General features: G+C 45.8%; 1 protein-coding gene and 2 non-coding genes across 10 annotated transcripts in view; 2 read left to right on the top strand and 1 right to left on the bottom strand.

Moving 5' to 3' along the window:
* LOC126237173 (uncharacterized) overlaps positions 1–23388 on the top strand; it is a 753602-nt gene that overhangs the window by 695300 nt on the left and 34914 nt on the right. For all 8 annotated transcript variants that reach the window (XM_049947036.1, XM_049947037.1, XM_049947038.1 and 5 more), the window contains 2 exons: positions 2564–2761; positions 4345–4650. In XM_049947036.1, the coding sequence (XP_049802993.1) occupies positions 2564–2761; positions 4345–4650 (504 nt within the window). The remainder of the gene's footprint in view (positions 1–2563; positions 2762–4344; positions 4651–23388) is intronic.
* On the bottom strand, positions 705–779 carry Trnat-ugu (transfer RNA threonine (anticodon UGU)). The gene has a single exon. It is a non-coding gene; the product is annotated as a tRNA-Thr (tRNA).
* Positions 1078–1152, top strand: Trnat-ugu (transfer RNA threonine (anticodon UGU)). The gene has a single exon. It is a non-coding gene; the product is annotated as a tRNA-Thr (tRNA).

Below are 23388 nucleotides of genomic sequence, written 5' to 3'. Positions count from 1 at the left end.
TCCGAGTCTGCCGAGTACTGTTGACAAGCGAGGTGCACTCAGCCCTCGTGAGGCCAATAGAGCAGCTGCTTGATTGAGAACTAGCGGCTCCGGCCACGAAAACGTACACTGGTGGGAGGGCGGTGTGCTGACCACATGCCCCTCCATATCTGAATCCAGTGACTCCTATAGCCTGAGGGTGACGCGGCGGTCGGACGGTTCTGCTGGCCCTTCCAAGGCCTGTTCGGACGAAGTATTTAGTAGTAGTAGCCATTACTGAAGTTGTCAGTGATTCAGAAAGGAGTTCAATATACACCAACAAAACTTTTTACCATGTGTCCAAGAACGTAAAACATTGACACATTATATATGACGGTAGTATCTGCCCCCGAAAGAACAGTTACTGTGGATGACCATGCAGCTTTGCTAGAAATGAAATGATAATTAAATGGACACCCTAGCTGCAAACAGGCGTTGATGTACTTCATTGGTTGGCTCTGAGCACTATGGGACTTAACATCTATGGTCGTCAGTCCCCTAGAACTTAGAACTACTTAAACCTAACTAACCTAAGGACAGCACACAACACCCAGCCATCACGAGGCAGAGAAAATCCCTGACCCCGCCGGGAATCGAACCCGGGAACCCGGGCGTGGGAAGCGAGAACGCTACCGCACGACCACGAGATGCGGGCTGTACTTCATTGGGGACATGTTGAAAATGTATGCCCCGACCGGGACTCGAACCCGGGATCTCCTGCTTACATGGCAGACGCTCTATCCATCTGAGCCACCGTGGGCACAGAGGATAGTGCGTCTGCAGGGACTTATCCCTTGCACGCTCCCCATGAGATCCACATTCCCAACATGTCCACACCACTACATTCGAAGTGCGCCTAATAGATGACCTTCTTGTGCGAACGCACACGTATGCCCGAACTCGTACGGGACTTGGTAGATTAATCTGCCACGAGTAATGAGTATGTTGGGCAAACATCTATTAGGCGCACTACGAATGTAGTGGTGTGGACATGTTGGGAATGTGGATCTCACGGGGAGCGTGCAAGGGGTAAGTCCCTGCAGACGCACTATCCTCTGTGCCCACGGTGGCTCAGATGGATAGAGCGTCTGCCATGTAAGCAGGAGATCCCGGGTTCGAGTCCCGGTCGGGGCACACATTTTCAACGTGTCCCCAATGAAGCACATCAACGCCTGTTTGCAGCTAGGGTGTCCATTTAATTATCATTACATTGACACATATCAAAAGAAGTTTTAAATCTAATCTGAAATCATTTCTTCTGGTTAACTTCTTCTACTCCATAGACAAATTCCTATTTGAAAATTGGTAGGCTGTAAAAGAAAGAAAATAGAAAAAGAAGAACAGAAAACTTAACACTACAAAGCGGAGAAAATTGAAACTGACTTTGTAATACTACACAAAATACCGAAAGGACTTACTATGAACATTCTCGAAGAACTGGAAATTTATATTCATACAAGGAAATATCCACAGGAAATTCTAAACGAACACCCGGATTTTAAACATAAATACTGTCTAGAAAACTTTATTGACATAATACAACACGAAAAGACATAGCCATATGGTAAACAAAAGTTACATGGACCATAGATAAAATTTAAAGGAAAATAAGAACAACGATAGCTAACATAATCTCTGTTAAGCCGTATATAGTTTGTAAACATTTAGCATCTTAGTAAAGAACTGTCAAAACTCAACTGTCAAAATATCTGACAAAAATGTATTTTTACATTTAGATTAGTACAAGAACTACTTACTGAGACTGACAGACAGACTTTACAATAGATGCAATATGGTCGTCACTTCCAGCTAGACGTAAGTGACAGCGCAAATGTAAACGTAAAACAGCCACAATTCATATACAGATAATCTTACTAATGTTATTTCGCAGGTCACTTGGTAACGGCAATAAGCCGAAACTGGCCTATCGTGTATAATATTAAAAAACGCCTCACCTTATTGCAACTGGTTTGGAGCATTCATTTCCATAATGTCTTATATCGATAGAAGAATCGTTCAGGCGATCTATGGAGCATGTAACTAAGTAACCAGAGCAGCTATGTCTTCTTAATTTCGCAGCTTATATATCCGCAAATGACTTACAGATTGAAGCCTGTGTTCTTCCCCTCTGAGCTGTATGCGAGCACACAGTGATATTTTGTTATTCGCTTCCGTTCATGGTGTTAAACTTTTGATCGCTAGCCGCGCGGGGTAGCCGCGCGGTCTAAGGCGCCTTGTCACGGTCCGTACGGCTCCCCCCGTCAGAGGTTCGAGTCCTCCCTCGGGCATGGGTGTGTGTGTGTTGTCCATAGCGTAAGTTAGTTTAAGTTAGATTAAGCAGTGTGAAGGCTTAGGGACCGATGGCCTCAGCTGTTTGGTCCCATAAGACCTAACCACAGATTTCCAGTTTTTTGATGGCTAGCAGTAGTATAGTTAAGCACAAACCTGCAGAGTAGAAATTCATCGTGGCTCAATTAGAGCCTCATCGGAGTATGAAGTGGACGCTGGGAAGGTGATCTACTGGAGTAGTCTGGCTGTTTGGCAGGTGGGCGACAACACTTTCCCGAATCTGGTGCCGGTGCTGGCGGGCATGTCGGAGGCGGAGCTGCGCAACGCGTGCTGGCCGAACGACAAGGTCGCCTTCGACGACTGCCCCTGGCTCTGGAAGACCTTCCACGCGGCCGGCTACCGCAGCGCCTTCGGCGAGGACGCGCCCTGGATGGGCATCTTCAGCTACCTCAAGGTTTATTTCATTCTGTTCAGTTTCTTGCCACACATTTTAAACCTGTTATCTGCAAGCTCTCTAAACAGGTTGTTCAAGTTCAGTAACAATGATCACATACACTCTAAGACAAAAAAAGACTCATCACGAAGAAATTATCGAATGGAACGGAAATTGGTAGATGTGATGTACATGTACAGCAAAGAAATGATTACAGTTTCATAATGTAATGGTTCTTTATTTACATGACCATTACGGCACTCCAACCCCAGTTCTCAATACCAGTAATATCGTACTACTTTTCTGCGAAGTAACAGACATGTTTTTGTGACAGTAATCACATTTGGTTTTATTAATGTATAGGTACTCCGATGTATCGATATATTACAGTGATATGGTTCTTGTGCGTATTCATTTCTGTGAGACTGTCATAATCTTTGACTTACTTGTAACCGTTTTGGCGCAAATGCGCACAGAGCAGTCTTTGTTTCACTTTGCAGAAGTTAAGTTGTTATTTCGCTTTGTAAAAGAACAGTCAAGTCTTGTGTTCGGTTAAAGTGGAAATTAAATATATGAAGATTGATACAAAACTGTTTTCTCGATGATGTGACAATTAAGAAGAAGTATATGTGAATTTACAAGAAGTTTAATAAAAATGAAAATCGTGAACACGAAGTCAAAAATTATTTCTACCATACCATTGTTCTGATCTGGGATTGTTTGATCATTAACAAATTTCTGAAAAACGCATTTGTTAGGTCTTCAAATATTGCTAAAATACAGATCTGAACCTTCTAGCAGTCAAAGTGGTATCACCCTAGAATCAACAAGATGAGCCTTAACAACTTCGACGAAATGTACGTGGGAATCCATTCAAGATAAGTGCCAAAATTAATGACTTTTTTACAGTGACTTCATTATTTCCATTCTGACGATACCATCCACAGTCAATTCTGACGATACAATCCACAGTCAATAACTTCGTTGTTGCCCTATAAAGCGAACATATGCTGCGTGAGCAACATTATTAATCTGATTTCTAACCTACTTTGCAAGTGGTATTGTTAGAAGAGGGATTGGATGATTTGTTCAAGAGAAGTCAACAACGCGTTGGTCCACCTCTGGCCCTTATGCAAACAGTTTTTCGGCTTGCCGTTGATTGATAAAATCGTTGGGTGTCCTCTTGAGCGATATCGTGCCAAATTCTGTCCAATTGATGCATAAGATCGTCAAAGTCCAGAGATGGTTAGAGGGTCTTGCCAATATCTTTGAATGCCTACCAAGGACTTGTGGAATCCATGGAAGGCAGAATCGCTGCTGTATTACGTTTCCTAGGTGTACCAACATGCTATTTAGTAAGTGGTCATTATTTTTTGGCGCATCAGTGTTCATTACAGTAGGAATCAAAGCAGAAATGGCATGAAACGAGATTTATCGAAGTAACAGTGGAAAGGGGGGTTTATATATTTTTTGGAAACTAATTTTCTGAGGTCTGATTCGGGCAAGGATAGGTTCGCTGTGGGAGTGGAAGCTCGGTAATAAATATTTGTGTTTTGAGAACAAGAGTGTTGTGTGTGGTAAGTGGGGGAACGTGTGCTCGGCAGGTGGGCTTCGTGCTGCAGCCAACAGACTACTACCTGCGGCCGTACATGAAGCTGTCCGAGGACGACGTGGGCCACAAGAAGCCGATGAACGCCAAGCTGTGCACGGGGTCGCGGCTGACGGCCGAGGTGCTGCTGGAGTACGTGGGCCGGCTGGGCCGCGCCCTGCTGACGTGCCGGCGCCGCGTCTGGGCGCTCTTCTGGGGGGCCTCGCTGTCGCACGACATCCTCAGCTACCCCGCCGCCGGGGACCGCCTCTACGTGCGCCTGCTCAGGGACCTCGAACGCTGCGGGGCACTCAACCGCACTGTGAGTCTGTGTTACCGATGTCCTACGACCCTCGATGTCGGGAGTCTATACATCGATGTTTCAGTATCAATACTTATTTCTCTGAATTATAGGAACATCGACATTCCGGACAATATATCGACCTCCAATTCTGGCAAGTAAACCTGGCGACTAGTCACCACTGGCAACAATTTATTCCTAATTTAAATGAATCTTTCCAGAGCAAGTATCAATCGACACCAGTGCAGTACATTTGCGCAATGTAAGATGTCATCATGTTTGTGGGAGGAGGAACTGGAGAAATATTTTCGAACATGTTGTAACGGCGACCGGAACAGTCGCGGGGTTGAAGTGACGGAAAACGCGGCGGGACCCACAGAGCGGCCCGCGAGCAACAACACAACGGGAGAGGACGGACACGACCAACGAAGGATCTTACGACAACAACAAGAACGAACAACAGAGTCAAGAAAACCTAACTAGACAACCACGTCCACTCGTAAACAAAACACAAAAGTAAATACTCTGTCCAAGGCGAGGCGATATGTCCTGAGACGTACGCAAGGTTAGACTGGCAGGCTGAGAGGCTGAGCTTTTTTTTTTCTTTATTGAGTTTCGATTCCCCCCGAAGGGGGCGGGCTGGCAGCAGCTTAGTATGCTGCTCGTCAGCCTAGAGAATTTGTTTTAAAAAGATGAAGATAATAAGCAATAAAAACAGGCGATAAAATCGGAGACTTAAATGGTAATATGGCGGGAAAAAAACGTGGAACTTAAAACATAGAAACAAAGGGATGATGATGCTAATAAAATACATATGAAGCACACGGGTAAAATAATAGACAGACAATTAAAAAAAAACACGGCGACAGTCTGGTTTCTGTTCGCAAGAGACATAAAATTCACACCCAGCGACAGCATGATTTCTGTTCACAACACTTTGGAAAGACGAACAACACTGAACATTCACTTGAACACTGGACTAAAAAGTTGGCAAATATGGCATACCACAGCCGAGGGCAGGTGGGGGGAACCTGGACAGATGATGGGAAAATAGAAAAGGGGGGGAGGAGAGGAAAAACGAAGGGGGGAGGGGGGAAAGGAGCCGATGGAGGACGAGGACCCATAAGAGGGGGGCGGGGGGGGGCTGCTGGGCAGACGCGACAGGGAGTGTGGATAGGCAGAGGAGCGGAATACAAAAGGACTCGGCGGGGGGGGGGGGGGGAGGTAGGGAGAGGGTAGGCAGAGAGAAAACAGGGTGGAAGGGTGGGGGAAGAGGGAGCCCAGGGAAAGGACAGAGGAAAGGAGGGGGGGGGGTGAGGATCAGAGTTGATAGGAGGGATAAATGGAGGGAGTGAGGGCATCATCCTGGAGGGGGACAGGCTGAGCGAGAGGCAGGCGCTCAAGTACGCTATCGGGGACGCCGCTATTGGCCACTGCAACCACGTGTTCCACTGTGGCGCCCTCACTCTAAATGTGGGCCAGGAGGCGCGCGCCACCACAGCTTACGGCTCGATGGTGTAGAGACCTCTAGGGGTCATCGACGTCCATGACGTCTGGCAGGGATTCAAATTCCGCAGCGCGCGGTATCAGAGAACAAAGTAAGGCAGGAACGTTGCAGTGGTTAAATGTGGACTTGTAAATGCCTTTCATTGTTCACACATTCCAAGATATCGTTGTCACGTAGCGTGTACGTGCTTTGTTTGGTAGTTTTGCTGCTGTTTGTGTTCACTTAGTTGTCGAATATATTTTTTCGCTTGTTCCTTTGAAGGATAATTGTTTCGAATAATAAACTTTCAACACACTTTACTTTCACGTGCCCCATGTTAACATTAAATATCATTAGAAAATGATACCGCAGTGCTGGAAAGTCGACGAGTGATGCCACGGAGTTGTACGTATTTTACCAGCCCGTTTCACTGCTGACGTCATTTTGGAAAATAATTGAGAAGGTGGTATATTCTATGCACCGTAAGATATTTTTGAAAACGTGGTTGTACACCAAAGCCACATATCTGTTGAATTCGTACAGTAAACTAAAGGCTACAAGTCCTGTCCTGGGGAAGTTGCCATTTCGAGCTAGTCATTTACATCTATAATAGTGACGTCCAGCTTTTGTGTCCTTGCACGATGGCAACGACACAGGAAGCAAAAAGTGATAACAGTAACATGACATACGGTACTGGATACTGGCGTGGACCTGTCGTAGTGCTGTGGCACAGGCACGCCGGTGCCGGCGAAACTGACAGCGTTGGTAATCCAATAAGCCGGCGTCGGGATGAATCGGTTGCCGCTAGAAGGCGGCGCTCGACCGGATTGGGAAAACAGTCTGTCTGTTGGTGGCCTCGTCACAGCCTATAAAGGCAGGCGGACGGATATGCGCGTCATCACGAGACTGTGATCGCAGCGCCACTATGGATGCTGCTCGCGAAGGTATGTGTAGTCACGTGATCGCGGGTGAAGAAAATAGTTCCGCGATCACGGTTCCGCCGTCGATGGTTGCGCGCGCAGCTTGCGGAGTATCTACTCCTCTGGCGGGGAAGCGCCTGCAGCCCAGGCGTCGAGCAACCCGTACGTCCTGAATGTAAAGTTGGTGGTTGTAGTGGCCCGTTTAGGGGCCGCCTACGTTGTTGTCTACGTTACTGGGGCTGCGACGCAGACACGCACCCAACAGATTCTGCAAATGCTTAAACATAAAATTCAGCAGTAATTTTTTAAACAGTCCTCCTTAATCGACCCTATGCATTGCGTCTCACTTTTTGTCCTTCGAGACTACCTTCCTCTTTGATGTCGTTTTACAGTCACAACAAACGTGGGCAATACTGTACAGAACAGCCAAGCATCGGGTTGTTAACTAAAAAAAAAGTGACGTGTATTAATAAGGTCCGGAAGATGAGGTTGCGCAGCATTGACAGAAATCATTCGTTCTGCGAAAGAGATTGCTTATAAAACACTCGTATGACACATCTTAGAATTTTTGTCAAGGATGTGTCATATGAGTAACAGGATTGTTTGAATCATGAGAGAGCGTCACGGGAAAGCTGAAAAGCCTGAACAGGCAGAAGCTTGAAGATGACAGCTATCCCACAAAATCCCTGCTTACAAAAGCTTGGGAACTAGTATAATGTGAAGAATCTAACACAGCACTACAGACCTCTGCATATTACTCCCGCAGGGACCGTGATGAGACTAGACTAATTACTGTTCGCAGAGACATTTAAGGAGTATTCTTACCGTACTCTATACAGAATAAAACGGGCATAATGCCTAATAGGTGGAGCAGTGGGAAGTATCCTGTATTATGCATTTGGCAGTAGTCTGCAGAATATGGATGTGGATGTTGATGCAGATGTAGATGTGGATCATGCCTGGCTTGGCCAAAGAATGATCCTTGGATGCAGGCTGCAGTCAGACGGCCAGACGGCGCTCGAACTAGACAGTCGTCTTGAAAGAGACCAGGCAGTTTGCTAGCAATACTGCTTGTATTAAATTACATTTACGTTATGCGTTAGAAATCCTATGGCGTCTTCGCATCTGTCCAAAAAAAAGAAAAAGTGGAATAGCCACATCAATCAAAGCGGAATGGCAACTGCTCTACTTTTCGTATCATCTGAAGGCTATAAAATGTCCTTAATATGCCATGACACTGTTATGAGCTGGAAAAACACCACAATTTATTTGTCAGACCATTCTCGCCTTTGACTGCTGATGTTCCTGATTACTTATAACTTAAGCTAATAGACTTATAGCGTACCACCCGGCACCCCAGGAATTTATAAGTTCTTTATACAATGTTACCCAAAGACCAATATTCTTGACTGCACAGGGAAGGTACTGAAGTTATTGCAATGTTTGGTTCATTATGCACATTGATTCAGCTACCCTGGCCAATGTATTTTACGCGGCCGTAATGCCGTCAGATATCATGGAGAACGTTTTCATATTCTCTTGCTCACTATGCACAACACCACAACCAAACATGATTTGATGCATTTCTCTTCTGACGAATAAGAGTGCATGCTGGTTCTATTAAGGAAAGCCGGCCGTTGTGGCCGAGCGGTTCTAGGCGCCTCAGTCCGGAACCACGCTGCTGCTACAGTCGCAGGTTCGAATCCTTCCTCGGGCATGGATGTGTGTGATGTCCTTACGTTAGTTAAGTTTCAGTAATGACCTCAGATGTTAAGTCCCATAGTGCTTAGAGCCATTTGAACCATTTTCTATTAAGGAAAAACAGGGTTAATTAGTGACAAAATTTTTTACGTTCGCCATCACCAATTATTTGGATTCATTAAGTATCTTCATGCTAGGTGAGAACAGTTTGGTAACAGATATGGTGGACGAGACAGATATTATCAAACAAAAAATAATCCTGTAGAAAAATCACCTTCAGGCTCTTGACACACAGTATTTCTAGGAATTCCAGGCAGGCACTTGTGGATCAGACATGAATGACTATGTTCCAGTAATTCAGACATATCCGTATGACCGCCCAAAGTGATTCCAAGACTTGCAACGACTGAAGACTGTTTTCGATTTATTTGTCTGAAGTTATTACAATGTTTGATTCATTAAACTCAGACTCAGCTGCCCTTACCACTGTGTTTTACGACGCGGCCGCAACGTCTTCAGATATCACGCAGAACGTTTTCGTATTCTTTTGCTCACTACGCACGAACTATTTATCCTACAGAAAGAATGTAGGAAAGTTAATGTAGTTACTGGGCTACGTTTCCTCTGAAGACCACTGTTTTCGAATTATTCAAGAAATACGCCTTTGAAAGTCACTTTTAGACGGTATTCTTGAATAATTCGAAAAGTATGGCGTTTAGCGGAAACGTGCCCTAGTACAAGATTTAACTATATTAAATTTCCTACAAAAGGTAGTGTTCGTTTTTTCTGTAGAGCCAATACTTACCGTTTGAGCACAGCGAGCAAGAGAATATGAAAATCTTGCTCGTGAATTTGAAGACGATGTGGACTGCAAGAAACCCAGCGGTAAGGGCAACTAAATCATCTTGTATGCGTGCCTATGGTTTTTTTGTGCTGTGAAACTGATAAAATCTTGCCACGCGCCTGACTGTATGATGAATGATAAGTCCAGATACGTAACATTTTCAAAATGGAAATGACTAGGAATGTATAAACACCACAAATTAATGTGACATGCCTAAATGTACAGGTTTCTGTAATTCTGCTCACTATACTAGAAGTATCTTACGTTTTTGTTCATGGCTGCTGTTCAGCAACTGCAGTGCGTATTCTTTTTATCAAAATAAAAATCAATCATCAGCTGCAACAGACGACTGATTTTATCTTGAAAAACAGCTATGTAATAAATTTATTTAATTAACTAATAATGTTATTGAGTAAAAATCTCTCGGTGTACATGCCGCGTCAATTCAGGATAAAACTCCAAGCTTTCGACCACTACCTCCATGGTCGTCGTCAGGGCTAAAACTGACTGTCGTGAACTAGCGGGGTTCCCACTTTTATATGCAAAGGACGGCTTCTGATTGGCTGGAATACGTCCTAGCAGCAGCGATATGGCGCGTAGTGAAGTGGTGCCCTCTACTTCCATAGATGTAGTTGCTATCCCACGTTGCTTGCAGGGCCATCCCTTGAATCAGGAGGTAAAGTGCGAGAAGTTTTTCTCTGTGATTTTTCTTTATCCAGTGCACTCTTCCAAGTGTTGCTAAGTGCATAGCCGTTGTCTCTGTTAAAGTTATTATCGCTAAGTCTAATTTCGACTGCTTCCCGGATCACAGAGTCCCAGTAATTCGATGCGTGGGCTATTACTCTGGTTTCTTCAAATAAAATCTTATGCTTGTTAAGCAGGTCATGTTCAGCCACCGCCGATTTTTCCAAATACCTGTATTTCAGGTGGCGTTGGTGCTCGATGCAGCGGTCGCCAACGGTTCTTACAGACTGGCCCACGTAATTTTTGCCGCATTCGCTAGGAATAGTATAAATTCCCGGCACTCTTAAGCCGAGACTATCTTTGACTGGTCTCAACATTTCCTTAATTTTCCTAGGTGGTCGGAAAACTGGTTTTATTCCTTGCCTCTTCAGGACTCTGGCTATATTGCTCGTTGTAGCACCGCAAAAAGGAAGCCGCGCTATGTGTTGGTCCTCTTCTTGTATATGGCCGGCATCGTGTCTTACTTTCTTGGACAATACTGATTTAATTTCACCGGAAGAATAACCATTCCTCTTGAAAACAGTCGTCAAATGGTTAATCTCGGGACCGAGGTGGTCCTTGTCGGAAATAGTCCTGGCTCTGTGTACTAAAGTATTCAGCATAGCTCTCTTCTGAGACGGATGATGGAAGCTATTGCTATGCAGATATAAGTCTGTATGGGTTGGCTTCCTGTAAGCAGAATGGCCCAGTCGTCCATCCGGCTTTCGCTCCACCAACACATCTAAAAAAGGTAACCTCCCTTCCTTCTCTACCTCCAATGTAAATTTTATGTTTGGATCTACACCATTCAGATGTTCGACGAACTGCTGCAGCGTGTCGCTGCCGTGTGGCCAGATTAAAAAAGTGTCGTCGACGTATCTGTAGAAGCATGAAGGGCGGAGGTGAGCACTGCTCAGGGCTCGTTTTTCAAAGTCCTCCATGAAAAAATTCGCTATTGCTGGTGACAGTGGCGAACCCATGGCTGTTCCATCCGTCATTTCATAATAATTTCCACTGTATAAAAAATAAGTGGTCGTCAAGGTATGCCGGAACAACTTCTAAATTTCTGAGGAAAAATGAGCAGCCAACAGTTGTAATGTGTCATCCACAGGTACTTTGGTGAACAGAGAAACCACGTCGAGGCTGACCATGATATCTGTAGTGGACTGTTAAGGCAGCCAGTCCACAGTGAAGTAGCCGAAAGGGCACGCGTCAACTCACGCCGTCTGGCGTTAAGTCTGGAACAGGATTCGTAATGAATGTGATAAAGAAAGAACGTAGCTACTAGAACACTTAACTTTTATATTGTCCTTTGGTATACAGCATTCTGGATGATACAAGTGAGACTCTATCTTGAGGTACATGCAACGTTACAAATGGTTAATGGCGCCTTGCTAGGTCGTAGCCATTAACTTAGCTGAAGGCTATTCTAACTGTCTCTCGGCAAATGAGAGAAAGGCTTCGTCAGTGTAGTCGCTAGCAACGTCGTCGTACAACTGGGGCGAGTGCTAGTACGTCTCTCGAGACCTGCCGTGTGGTGGCGCTCGGTCTGCGATCACTGCCAGTGGCGACACGCGGGTCCGACATGTACTAATGGACCGCGGCCGATTTAAAGCTACCACCTAGCAAGTGTGGTGTCTGGCGGTGACACCACAATATCACTTGGGCCTATCTTCATCTGTTTTATGATATCAACAAACATTTTTGAATTCTTAATATGATGTGGGCAGTGACCAACTATAGGCGCCAACAATTTAGTTAAGTGATTTGCAAGCTTGTACGTAGGAGAGCCAATAGCGCTAACAATCGGTCTCAACGGGACGCTCTCCTTATGAACCTTTGGCAAACCGTACAGTCTTGGTGGCCTAGGTGCTCTCGGCCGTAAGTTCTTCACCAGTTCGTCGGAGAGGCCAGAGTTTTTTAGTAGCTCCCTTGTCTTCCTGCTGAGCGCCGATGTGGGATCCCGTCTGAGAATCCGGTATGTGCTGTCCTACAGTAATAATCCAACTTTCTTGTGGTAATCTGTAGCATTGAGGATTACCGTGGCGTTCCCCTTGTCAGCAGGTAGAACAACTAGATCTTCATCCTTCTGCAACAATTTCAGTCCTTGTCTCTCCTCTCTGCTGATGTTTGACTTAGGCGGCTTGGATGTCGCTAAAATCTGGCTAGTAGCAAGCCTTACGTCATCCGCTGCTTCTTGAGGAAGATGACGAGCTGCTTGTTCCACTCCACTAATGATCTCAACCACCGGTAACTTACGTGGAGCTGGGGCAAAGTTCAATCCTTTACTGAGAGCCGAGATGGTAGCTGCATCAAGTTCCTTGTCAGAGAAGTTGATAACAGTGCTGTGAATGCCGTTGGACCCAGTAGTTCCTTGATCACGGTTAAGCCGCTCAAATTTATCGGCCTGTTTCGCCGTAGTCCTGCTTAAATTGGCTCGTTGGTGTGCCGCCAAAGTCATATCCACCCATTCCCAGTCCAATGGTGAGAGGACTCCGGCCAGAAATAGATGGCAACTAAATAACAGGCGAGCGTTCATGTCTAGTTCATACCTGGTATGACGTATCCTCTCTTTCACAATAGCATGGCTGGTCTTTCGTAAAATTCTGTTTACTGCAGCGCTTCTGATGTGGTGTTTGACGACTGCAAACTTCGGTACTACCTCCTTGTCACGACAGCGTTGTAAAAAAGCCAGATTGCTCAGCAACTGAGACTGTTTCAGGCGCAGCTTCTCCAGGTGACGAACGCTGCGCGCTATATCCTTCCCGTAGAGGAAACTAATATGGCTACGAAGTCTTACGCGACGTATTTCTTGGGTAAAAATCTCTCGGTGTACATGCCGCGTCAATTCAGGATAAAACTCCAAGCTTTCGACCACTACCTCCATGGTTGTCGTCAGGGCTAAAACTGACTGTCGTTCATGTCTAGTTCATACCTGGTATGACGTATCCTCTCTTTCACAATAGCATGGCTGGTCTTTCGTAAAATTCTGTTTACTGCAGCGCTTCTGATGTGGTGTTTGACGACTGCAAACTTCGGTACTACCTCCTTGTCACGACAGCGTTGTAAAAAAGCCAGATTGCTCAGCAACTGAGACTGTTTCAGGCGCAGCTTCTCCAGGTGACGAACGCTGCGCGCTATATCCTCCCCGTAGAGGAAACTAATATGGCTACGAAGTCTTACACGACGTATTTCTTGAGTAAAAATCTCTCGGTGTACATGCCGCGTCAACTCAGGATAAAACTCCAAGCTTTCGACCACTACCTCCATGGTCGTCGTCAGGGCTAAAACTGACTGTCGTGAACTAGCGGGGTTCCCACTTTTATATGTAAAGGACGGCTTCTGATTGGCTGGAATACGTCATAGCAGCAGCGATATGGCGCGTAGTGAAGTGGTGCCCTCTACTTCCATAGATGTAGTTGCTATCCCACGTTGCTTGCAGCTATGCTTGCAGCTATGCAGCTATGCTTGCAGCTATGCTGAATACTTTAGTACACAGAGCCAGGACTATTTCCGACAAGGACCACCTCGGTCCCGAGATTAACCATTTGACGACTGTTTTCAAGAGGAATGGTTATTCTGCCGGTGAAATTAAATCAGTATTGTCCAAGAAAGTAAGACACGATGCCGGCCACATACAAGAAGAGGACCAACACATACCGCGGCTTCCTTTTTGCGGTGCTACAACGAGCAATATAGCCAGAGTCCTGAAGAGGCAAGGAATAAAACCAGTTTTCCGACCACCTTGGAAAATTAAGGAAATGTTGAGACCAGTCAAAGATAGTCTCGGCTTAAGAGTGCCGGGAATTTATACTATTCCTTGCGAATGCGGCAAGCATTACGTGGGCCAGTCTGTAAGAACCGTTGGCGACCGCTGCATCGAGCACCAACGCCACCTGAAATACAGGTATTTGGAAAAATCGGCGGTGGCTGAACATAGCCTGCTTGACAAGCATAAGATTTTATTTGAAGAAACCAGAGTAATAGCCCACACATCGAATTACTGGGACTCTGTGATCCGGGAAGCAGTCGAAATTAGACTTAGCGATAATAACTTTAACAGAGACAACGGCTATGCACTTTTGCAACACTTGGAAGAGTGCACTGGATAAAGAAAAATCACAGAGAAAAACTTCTCGCACTTTACCTCCTGATTCAAGGGATGGCCCTGCAAGCAACGTGGGATAGCAACTACATCTATGGAAGTAGAGGGCACCACTTCACTACGCGCCATATCGCTGCTGCTAGGACGTATTCCAGCCAATCAGAAGCCGTCCTTTGCATATAAAAGTGGGAACCCCGCTAGTTCACGACAACCCCCACCCTGAAATACCTTGGTCTCACCCTCGACCGACACCTCACCTGGACCCCTCATCTCCAGACCATCCAGCAGAAAGCCCATTCCCGCCTCCGCCTTCTGAAACTCCTGTCTGGCCGGACATGGGGATTGCATCCTTCTACCATCCTCCACACCTACAAATCCCTCACCCGTCCTATCCTCTGTTATGCCAGCGTTGCCTGGATCCCCGCCCGCACCCGCTTTTACAAGGCCTTCCAAATCCTTGAACGCCATGCGCTCCGCCTTGCCTTCCGTATCCGTCTTCCTTCCCCCACACGGCTCCTGTATGAACTGATCCCCTTCCCCCGCCTCCTCCTGTTCCTCCAACATCTCCACATCTTTTACATTGTTCACAGGCTTGATCCCCCCCACCCTCTGGTTTCCTCCTTCCTCTCCACCCCACGCCCGTTGCCGTGCCTCTATCGCTGTATCCCTCCCTCTCTCCACCTCCACACCCTCCATCTCCTTCATCAGGGCAATTTCCAACGCCTCCCCCTCCCGGATGACGAACTTCGCCGTGACATCCACCCTTCCTTCCAACTGTAACCTGGCCTTGTTCCCCGCCTCCCTCCTCAGGGCCCCCTTTTTCCTCTTCCCTCCTTCTCCCAGAGCGGATTTTCCTCCATCCCCCCCTCCCCTGAGACCCTGCACCCCATACTTGCCTCTTTCCTTCCCACATCCCTCCCTACCTGGCCCTCTTCAGCGCGCCCCCCGCTCATCTCCCCCATCTCTTCCCCTCCCTCCCTTCTTCAGGTCTGCCTCATCTCCTTGCACCTGGCAGATCCTCTGTATTGATCATCATCAGTGTGCCACATCAGTGTTGTGTTTAGTGCTGTTTCTCCTGTGCGTCAAGAGGTGTGATTTTAATTGTGTACTGCCTTGAGGTTTGCCGTCAGTGTTACGTTATGTGCTACGCCATCCATCGATACCTTTATGCTCCAGTCATACTGTGCCTTGTGTTCTTTTAATCGTCGCAGTGTGTGGCTTTTTGTGTGTGCTACTTTTAAACAGTTTTTTATCTCCATTTTACAGTCACCCCGTTTTTTGTCTATTGCCTTCCATGATGTTCCCCCTTTTTTATATCTATGTTCACTTTATTCTCTCCTTTGCTGTTTTTAAATGTCTTCTATTGTTTTGTTCTATGTCTTTCGGCTGAAGAGCAGCGCATATGCTGTTGCCAGCCCGCCCCGATGGGGAATTGAAATACAATAAAGAAAGAAAAAAAAATAGTTCATGACAGTCAGTTTTAGTCCTGACGACGACCATGGAGGTAGTGGTCGAAAGCTTGGAGTTTTATCCTGAATTGACGCGGCATGTACACCGAGAGATTTTTACTCAAGAAATACGTCGCGAAAGACTTCGTAGTCAATAATGTTATCGCTTTGACAGACAAATAAAAAAACTGAAAATAAACATATGTGATAAAACCCTGCTTATAAAAGCATGCTGCAATTATCGCTTCTTAGAGTAGCCGCAGTACGTTACAAATACATCTTCCTAAGCTTCCAGTATGTGTAGGCTTCGCCGTAAAACCGTCTCATCCACGCACTTGCTCGGAATAGCGTAGCAACGGGCGAAGCTGAAGCGCTGAGCAGAATCTGCTGCACTCACGTTCCGCTTCGCACGTGAGCAGCGACCTCGGTGCTGTATAAATTCACTGGGCAAATCCGTTTAACTGAGCGAAGCAAGGAGTCGTTAGTTTAGACGTGAATTAATCTCGTAAGAAAGCATTTAGACAGTCTCGTACCTCCTACGTTTTGCAGTTCCTTTGATGATGTCTGTCGCAGACTGTGGCGTTATCATGTTGTAAATTCAGGAATTGGGGGTTGTGATAGAATTGTGGGTAACTACCATCAATAGACGAAAAATGGAGGTGCCGTCAAGGTGCGTTTACTACGAGGGTGAATCAGATGAAAACCTTAAATATTTTATAAAATATTGTTTATTGTGCAGAAGTGGTACAGAGCTGTATCACTTTTCAACATAATCTCCCCCACGCTCAATGCAAGTTCTCCAGCGCTTACAAAGTGGATATATCCTTTAGAAAAAATTCTTTTGGTAGTCCGCACAACCACTCATGCACCGCGTGGCGTACCTCTTCAACAGAACGGAACTTCTTTCATCCCAGCCGGCCCGTGTGGCTGTGCGGTTCTAGGCGCTTCAGTCTGGAACCGCGTGACCGCTACGGTCGCAGGTTCGAATCCTGCCTCGGGCACGGATGTGTATGATGTTCTTAGGTTAGTTAGGTTTAAGTAGTTCTAAGTTCTAGGGGACTGACGACCATAGATGTTAAGTCCCATAGTGCTCAGAGCCTTTCATCCCATTGCGTCTTTGAGTGGTCCAAACATATGGAAATCACTTCTGGCAAGGTCTGGTGAGTATGGTGGATGAGGAAGACACTCAAAATGCAGGTCCGTGATTATTGCAACTGTTGTACAGGTAGTGTGGGGCCAGATGCACTCGTGACAGTGGTCCCTCTAGGCATGTAATGCTGCAACATGACGCCTTTTTCGTCCCAATAGAGAGTCAGCATAAACTTCCCTGCTGATGGTTCTGTTCGAAACTTCTTTGGTTTTGGTGATGAGGAATGGCGCCATTCCTTGCTCGCTCTCTTCGTTTCCGGTTGGTGGAATGCAGGATTCGTCCCCAGTAACGATTCATGCAAGGAAGCCATCACGTTCTCGTTCAAAGCGCCTAAGAAGTTCTTCACAAGCAACAACACGTCGTTCTCTCATTTCAGAAGTCAGCTGCCGTGGCACCCATCTTGCAGACACTTTGTGAAACTGGTGTGGTGTGCTGACCCATGACTAATCTGTAAACATGCTGCAATGTCATTCAGTGTCACTCGGCGGTTTTCCTTCACTATGGCTTCAAGTGCTGCAATGTTCTGTGGAGTCACAACTCGTTGTGCCTGACCTGGACGAGGAGCATCTTCCACTGAAGTCACACCATTTACGAACTTCCTACCCCATTCGTAGACTTGCTGCTGTGACAAACATGCATCACCGTACTGAACCCAGATTCGTCGATGAGTTTCAGTAGATTTCACACCTTCACTACGCAAAAAATGAATAACAGTACGCTGTTCTTCCTGGTACAAGTCGCAAGTTGGGTGGCCATCTTTATACTGTTACTGCGACGGTATGTGTGCATCTGCACTATGCTGCCACCTACAGGCCATTCTGCACGCTGTTTGTAGCACGCTTACAAACTTACAGGATAACGGCGCGAAATTTCGAGTTGTTATTACAAATTTAAGGTTTTCATTTGACTCACCCTCGTATATTTCATATCTGTTAATATTACAGTGATACACTTCTGTTAATTTACGTAACTAATTCGCAGATGGAAAAAAGTTTACAGTCCTAGCCAACAAATAAATATTGGCTGAATCAGGCCTAAGTACCGACAGAAGCACTTGTCAACCCACAAGACCTGCTTTAAGACTTCGTACCTTTTCGATATTTTTCGGTTGACACTATCCCTCTTATTTGTTTACCAAAACTCCAAGTTTATTGCACTTTAACAATCCCTCATAATCAATAACAGAGATTTCCCCTGACCTTTTCTACATAAAACGTTTATTTTTGTTGTTAATAAATATAATTGAGATATCTTTGATACATATGTCAGTGTGCAAGGTACAGTAAAATAAAAAAATAGAAAAAACATTGACCAGAAAGTAATTATCGGAATGAGACGGAAATCGGTACATGTGATGTACATCTACAGACAAACAAATGATAACAAGAAATGATAACAACTTCGAAAGAAAGAGCTTCACAAATTGAACAAGTCACTCATGAGTTGTTACGCCTCTGGCCCTTATGCAAGCCGTGATTCGGCTTGTCATTGATTGACAGAGTTGTTGGATGTCCCCCTGTACGACATCGTGTCAGATTCTGTCCACTTGGAGCGTTAGATCATCAACATCTCGAGCTGGTCGGAGGGCCCTGCCCATAGTGCTCCAAATGTTCTCAGTTGGGGAGAGATCCGGCGACCTTACTGGCTTGGATGTGGTTCAGCAAGCACGAACACAAGCATTAGAAACTCTCGCCGTGTGCGGGCGGCCATTATCTAGCTGAAGTTTAAACCCAGAATGGCTTGTTATGAAGAGCAACAAAGCAGGGCGTAGGATTTCGTCAACCTACCGTTCTGCTGTAAGGGTCTTCTTTCAGCCAAACTACACGTCATCTCTCAAATCCTGACATCTGCGTTAATTGTTCACGCGCCTGTCTGCGAAGCATAGGTACTGCCCGTATGAGTACATGAAATGAAATTAGCAAAGGCTAACCGGCCATTGACCTTCTTCTTCTGTGCGGGTGCACACGTATTGCCCGAACTCTTACAGGACTCGGTAAGATTGTCTGCCGCGAGAAATGAGTGTAATGGGCAGGGGCACTACGAATGTAGTGTGTGGACATTAAGTTGGGAATGTGAGTCTCACGAGGTGCGTGCAAGGGATAAGTCCCTGCAGTCGCATTATCCTCTGTGCCCTCGGTGACTCAGATGGATAGAGCGTCTGCCATGTAAGCAGGAGATCCCGAGTTCGAGTCCCGGTCGGGGCACACATTTTCAACTGTTCATGTTGATGTATATCAACGCCTGTCAGAAGCGTAAGGGCTTGATTTGATTATCATTTCATTCTAGAGTGCTGCATGGTCACCGATGGTATCTGTTCTTTCGGACATGTCCGAAAGAACAGATATTATCTTCATATAGTTAAGGCTAACCGGCCATTGACCTTGTTCGTCTGTGCGGATGCACACGTATTGCCCTAACTATTACAGGACTCGGTAAGATTGTCTGCCACGAGTAATGAGTGTAATGGGCAGGGCTACTACGAATGTAGTGTGTGGACATTAACTTGGGAATGTGGGTCTCACGGGGAGCGTGCAAGGAATAAGTCCATGCAGTCGCACTATTCTCTGTGCCCTCTGTGGCTGAGATGGATAGAGTGTCTGCCATGTAAGCAGGAGATCCCGGGTTCGAGTTCGGGTTGGGGAACACTTTTTAAAATGTCCCCGTTGATGCATATCAACGCTGTCGGCAGCATAGGGTCTTGATTTAACTTTATTTTGCTCATGTAGCGAACCGCTCCTCTCTCTACTAACCCACAATAACCACCACATGTGCTCCTCAAGCTATCCGGCTGCTGGCCTCTGCATCCTGATCATACAGTCACGTTGAGACAATATTCGCCAGTCCACCTTGCCGCCATCTTCAGGTGAAAACGCTGTTTGACAGATTTAGCAAACAGCATGTTGTCACCTGAAAAAATTGAAAATTTGTGGTAAGTTCCTATGGGACCAAACTGCTGAGGTCATCGGTCCCTAGGCTTACATCTACATCTACATCTACATCTATACTCCGCGAGCCACCTTACGGTGTGTGGCGGAGGGTACTTATTGTACCACTATCTGATCCCCCCTTCCCTGTTCCATTCACGAATTGTGCGTGGGAAGAACGACTGCTTGTAAGTCTCCGTATTTGCTCTAATTTCTCGGATCTTTTCGTTGTGATCATTACGCGAGATATATGTGGGCGGTAGTAATATGTTGCCCATCTCTTCCCGGAATGTGCTCTCTCGTAATTTCGATAATAAACCTCTCCGTATTGCGTAACGCCTTTCTTGAAGTGTCCGCCACTGGAGCTTGTTCAGCATCTCCGTAACGCTCTCGCGCTGACTAAATGTCCCCATGACGAATCGCGCTGCTTTTCGCTGGATCATGTCTATCTCTTCTATTAATCCAACCTGGTAAGGGTCCCATACTGATAAGCAATACTCAAGAATCGGACGAACAAGCGTTTTGTAAGCTACTTCTTTCGTCGATGAGTCACATTTTCTTAGAATTCTTCCTATGAATCTCAACCTGGCGCCTGCTTTTCCCACTATTTGTTTTATGTGATCATTCCACTTCAGATCGCTCCGGATAGTAACTCCTAAGTATTTTACGGTCGTTACCGCTTCCAATGATTTACCACCTATGGCATAATCGTACTGGAATGGATTTCTGCCCCTATGTATGCGCATTATATTACATTTATCTACGTTTAGGGAAAGCTGCCAGCTGTCGCACCATTCATTAATCCTCTGCAGGTCTTCCTGGAGTACGTACGAGTCTTCTGATGTTGCTACTTTCTTGTAGACAACCGTGTCATCTGCAAATAGCCTCACGGAGCTACCGATGTTGTCAACTAAGTCATTTATGTATATTGTAAACAATAAAGGTCCTATCACGCTTCCTTGCGGTACTCCCGAAATTACCTCTACATCTGCAGATTTTGAACCGTTAAGAATGACATGTTGTGTTCTTTCTTCTGGGAAATCCTGAATCCAATCACAAACCTGGTCCGATATTCCGTAAGCTCGTATTTTTTTCACTAAACGTAAGTGCGGAACCGTATCAAATGCCTTCCTGAAGTCCAGGAATACGGCATCAATCTGCTCGCCAGTGTCTACGGCACTGTGAATTTCTTGGACAAATAGGGCGAGCTGAGTTTCACATGATCTCTGTTTGCGGAATCCATGTTGGTTATGATGAAGGAGATTTGTATTATCTAAGAACGTCATAATACGAGAACATAAAACATGTTCCATTATTCTACAACAGATTGACGTAAGCGAAATAGGCCTATAATTATTCGCATCTGATTTATGACCCTTCTTGAAAATGGGAACGACCTGCGCTTTCTTCCAGTCGCTAGGTACTTTACGTTCTTCCAGAGATCTACGATAAATTGCTGATAGAAAGGGGGCAAGTTCTTTAGCATAATCACTGTAGAATCTTACGGGTATCTCGTCTGGTCCGGATGCTTTTCCGCTACTAAGTGATAGCAGTTGTTTTTCAATTCCGATATCGTTTATTTCAATATTTTCCATTTTGGCGTCCGTGCGACGGCTGAAGTCAGGGACCGTGTTACGATTTTCCGCAGTGAAACAGTTTCGGAACACTGAATTCAGTATTTCTGCCTTTCTTCGGTCGTCCTCTGTTTCGGTGCCATCGTGGTCAACGAGTGACTGAATAGGGGATTTAGATCCGCTTACCGATTTTACATATGACCAAAACTTTTTAGGGTTCTTGTTTAGATTGTTTGCCAATGTTTTATGTTCGAATTCGTTGAATGTTTCTCTCATTGCTCTCTTTACGCTCTTTTTCGCTTCGTTCAGCTTTTCCTTATCAGCGATGATTCGACTACTCTTAAACCTATGATGAAGCTTTCTTTGTTTCCGTAGTACCTTTCGTACATGATTGTTATACCACGGTGGATCTTTCCCCTCGCTTTGGACCTTAGTCGGTACGAACTTATCTAAGGCGTACTGGACGATGTTTCTGAATTTTTTCCATTTTTGTTCCACATCCTCTTCCTCAGAAATGAACGTTTGATGGTGGTCACTCAGATATTCTGCGATTTGTGCCCTATCACTCTTGTTAAGCAAATATATTTTCCTTCCTTTCTTGGCATTTCTTATTACAATTGTAGTCATTGTTGCAACCACTGACTTATGATCACTGATACCCTCTTCTACATTCACGGAGTCGAAAAGTTCCGGTCTATTTGTTGCTATGAGGTCTAAAACGTTAGCTTCACGAGTTGGTTCTCTAACTATCTGCTCGAAGTAATTCTCGGACAAGGCAGTCAGGATAATGTCACAAGAGTCTCTGTCCCTGGCTCCAGTTCTGATTGTGTGACTATCCCATTCTATACCTGGTAGATTGAAGTCTCCCCCTATTACAATAGTATGATCACGAAACTTCTTCACGACGTTCTGCAGGTTCTCTCTGAGGCGCTCAACTACTACGGTTGCTGATGCAGGTGGTCTATAGAAGCATCCGACTATCATATCTGACCCACCTTTGATACTTAACTTAACCCAGATTATTTCACATTCGCATTCGCTAATAACTTCACTGGATATTATTGAATTCTTTACTGCTATAAATACTCCTCCACCATTGGCGTTTATCCTATCCTTGCGGTATATATTCCATTATGTGTCTAGGATTTCGTTACTGTTCACTTCCGGTTTTAACCAACTTTCCGTTCCTAATACTATATGCGCACTATTTCCTTCAATAAGCGATACTAATTCAGGAACCTTGCCCTGGATACTCCTGCAGTTTACCAATATTACGTTAACTTTTCCTGGTTTTGGTCTCTGAGGACGGACGTTCTTTATCAACGATGATGATGTTCTCTCTGGTAAGCCGTCAGGTATTTTATCGTTTCGCCCAAGGGGGGGTCCCTCTAACCTAAAAAACCCCCGTGTGCACGCCACACGTACTCTGCTACCCTAGTAGCTGCTTCCGGTGTGTAGTGCACGCCTGACCTGTCTAGGGGGGCCCTACAGTTCTCCACCCAATAACGGAGGTCGATGAATTTGCAACCATTATAGTCGCAGAGTCGTCTGAGCCTCTGGTTTAGACACTCCACACGGCTCCAAACCAGAGGACCGCGATCGACTCTGGGCACTATGCTGCAGATATTAAGCTCAGCTTGCACTCCGCGTGCGATGCTGGTTGTCTTCACCAAATCAGCCAGCCGCCGGAAGGAACCAAGGATGGCCTCAGAACCCAAGCGGCAGGCGTCATTCGTTCCGACATGTGCTACTATCTGCAGCCGGTCACACCCATTGCGTTCAATAGCTGCCGGAAGGGCCTCCTCCACATTACGGACGAGACCCCCCGGCAAGCACACCGAGTGCACACTGGCATTCTTCCCCGACCTACCCGCTATTTTCCTG

Source organism: Schistocerca nitens, chromosome 2 (genome assembly GCF_023898315.1).
Source record: "Schistocerca nitens isolate TAMUIC-IGC-003100 chromosome 2, iqSchNite1.1, whole genome shotgun sequence".
Lineage (NCBI taxonomy): Eukaryota > Metazoa > Arthropoda > Insecta > Orthoptera > Acrididae > Schistocerca > Schistocerca nitens.
This window is presented reverse-complemented; position numbering and strand designations above follow the sequence as displayed.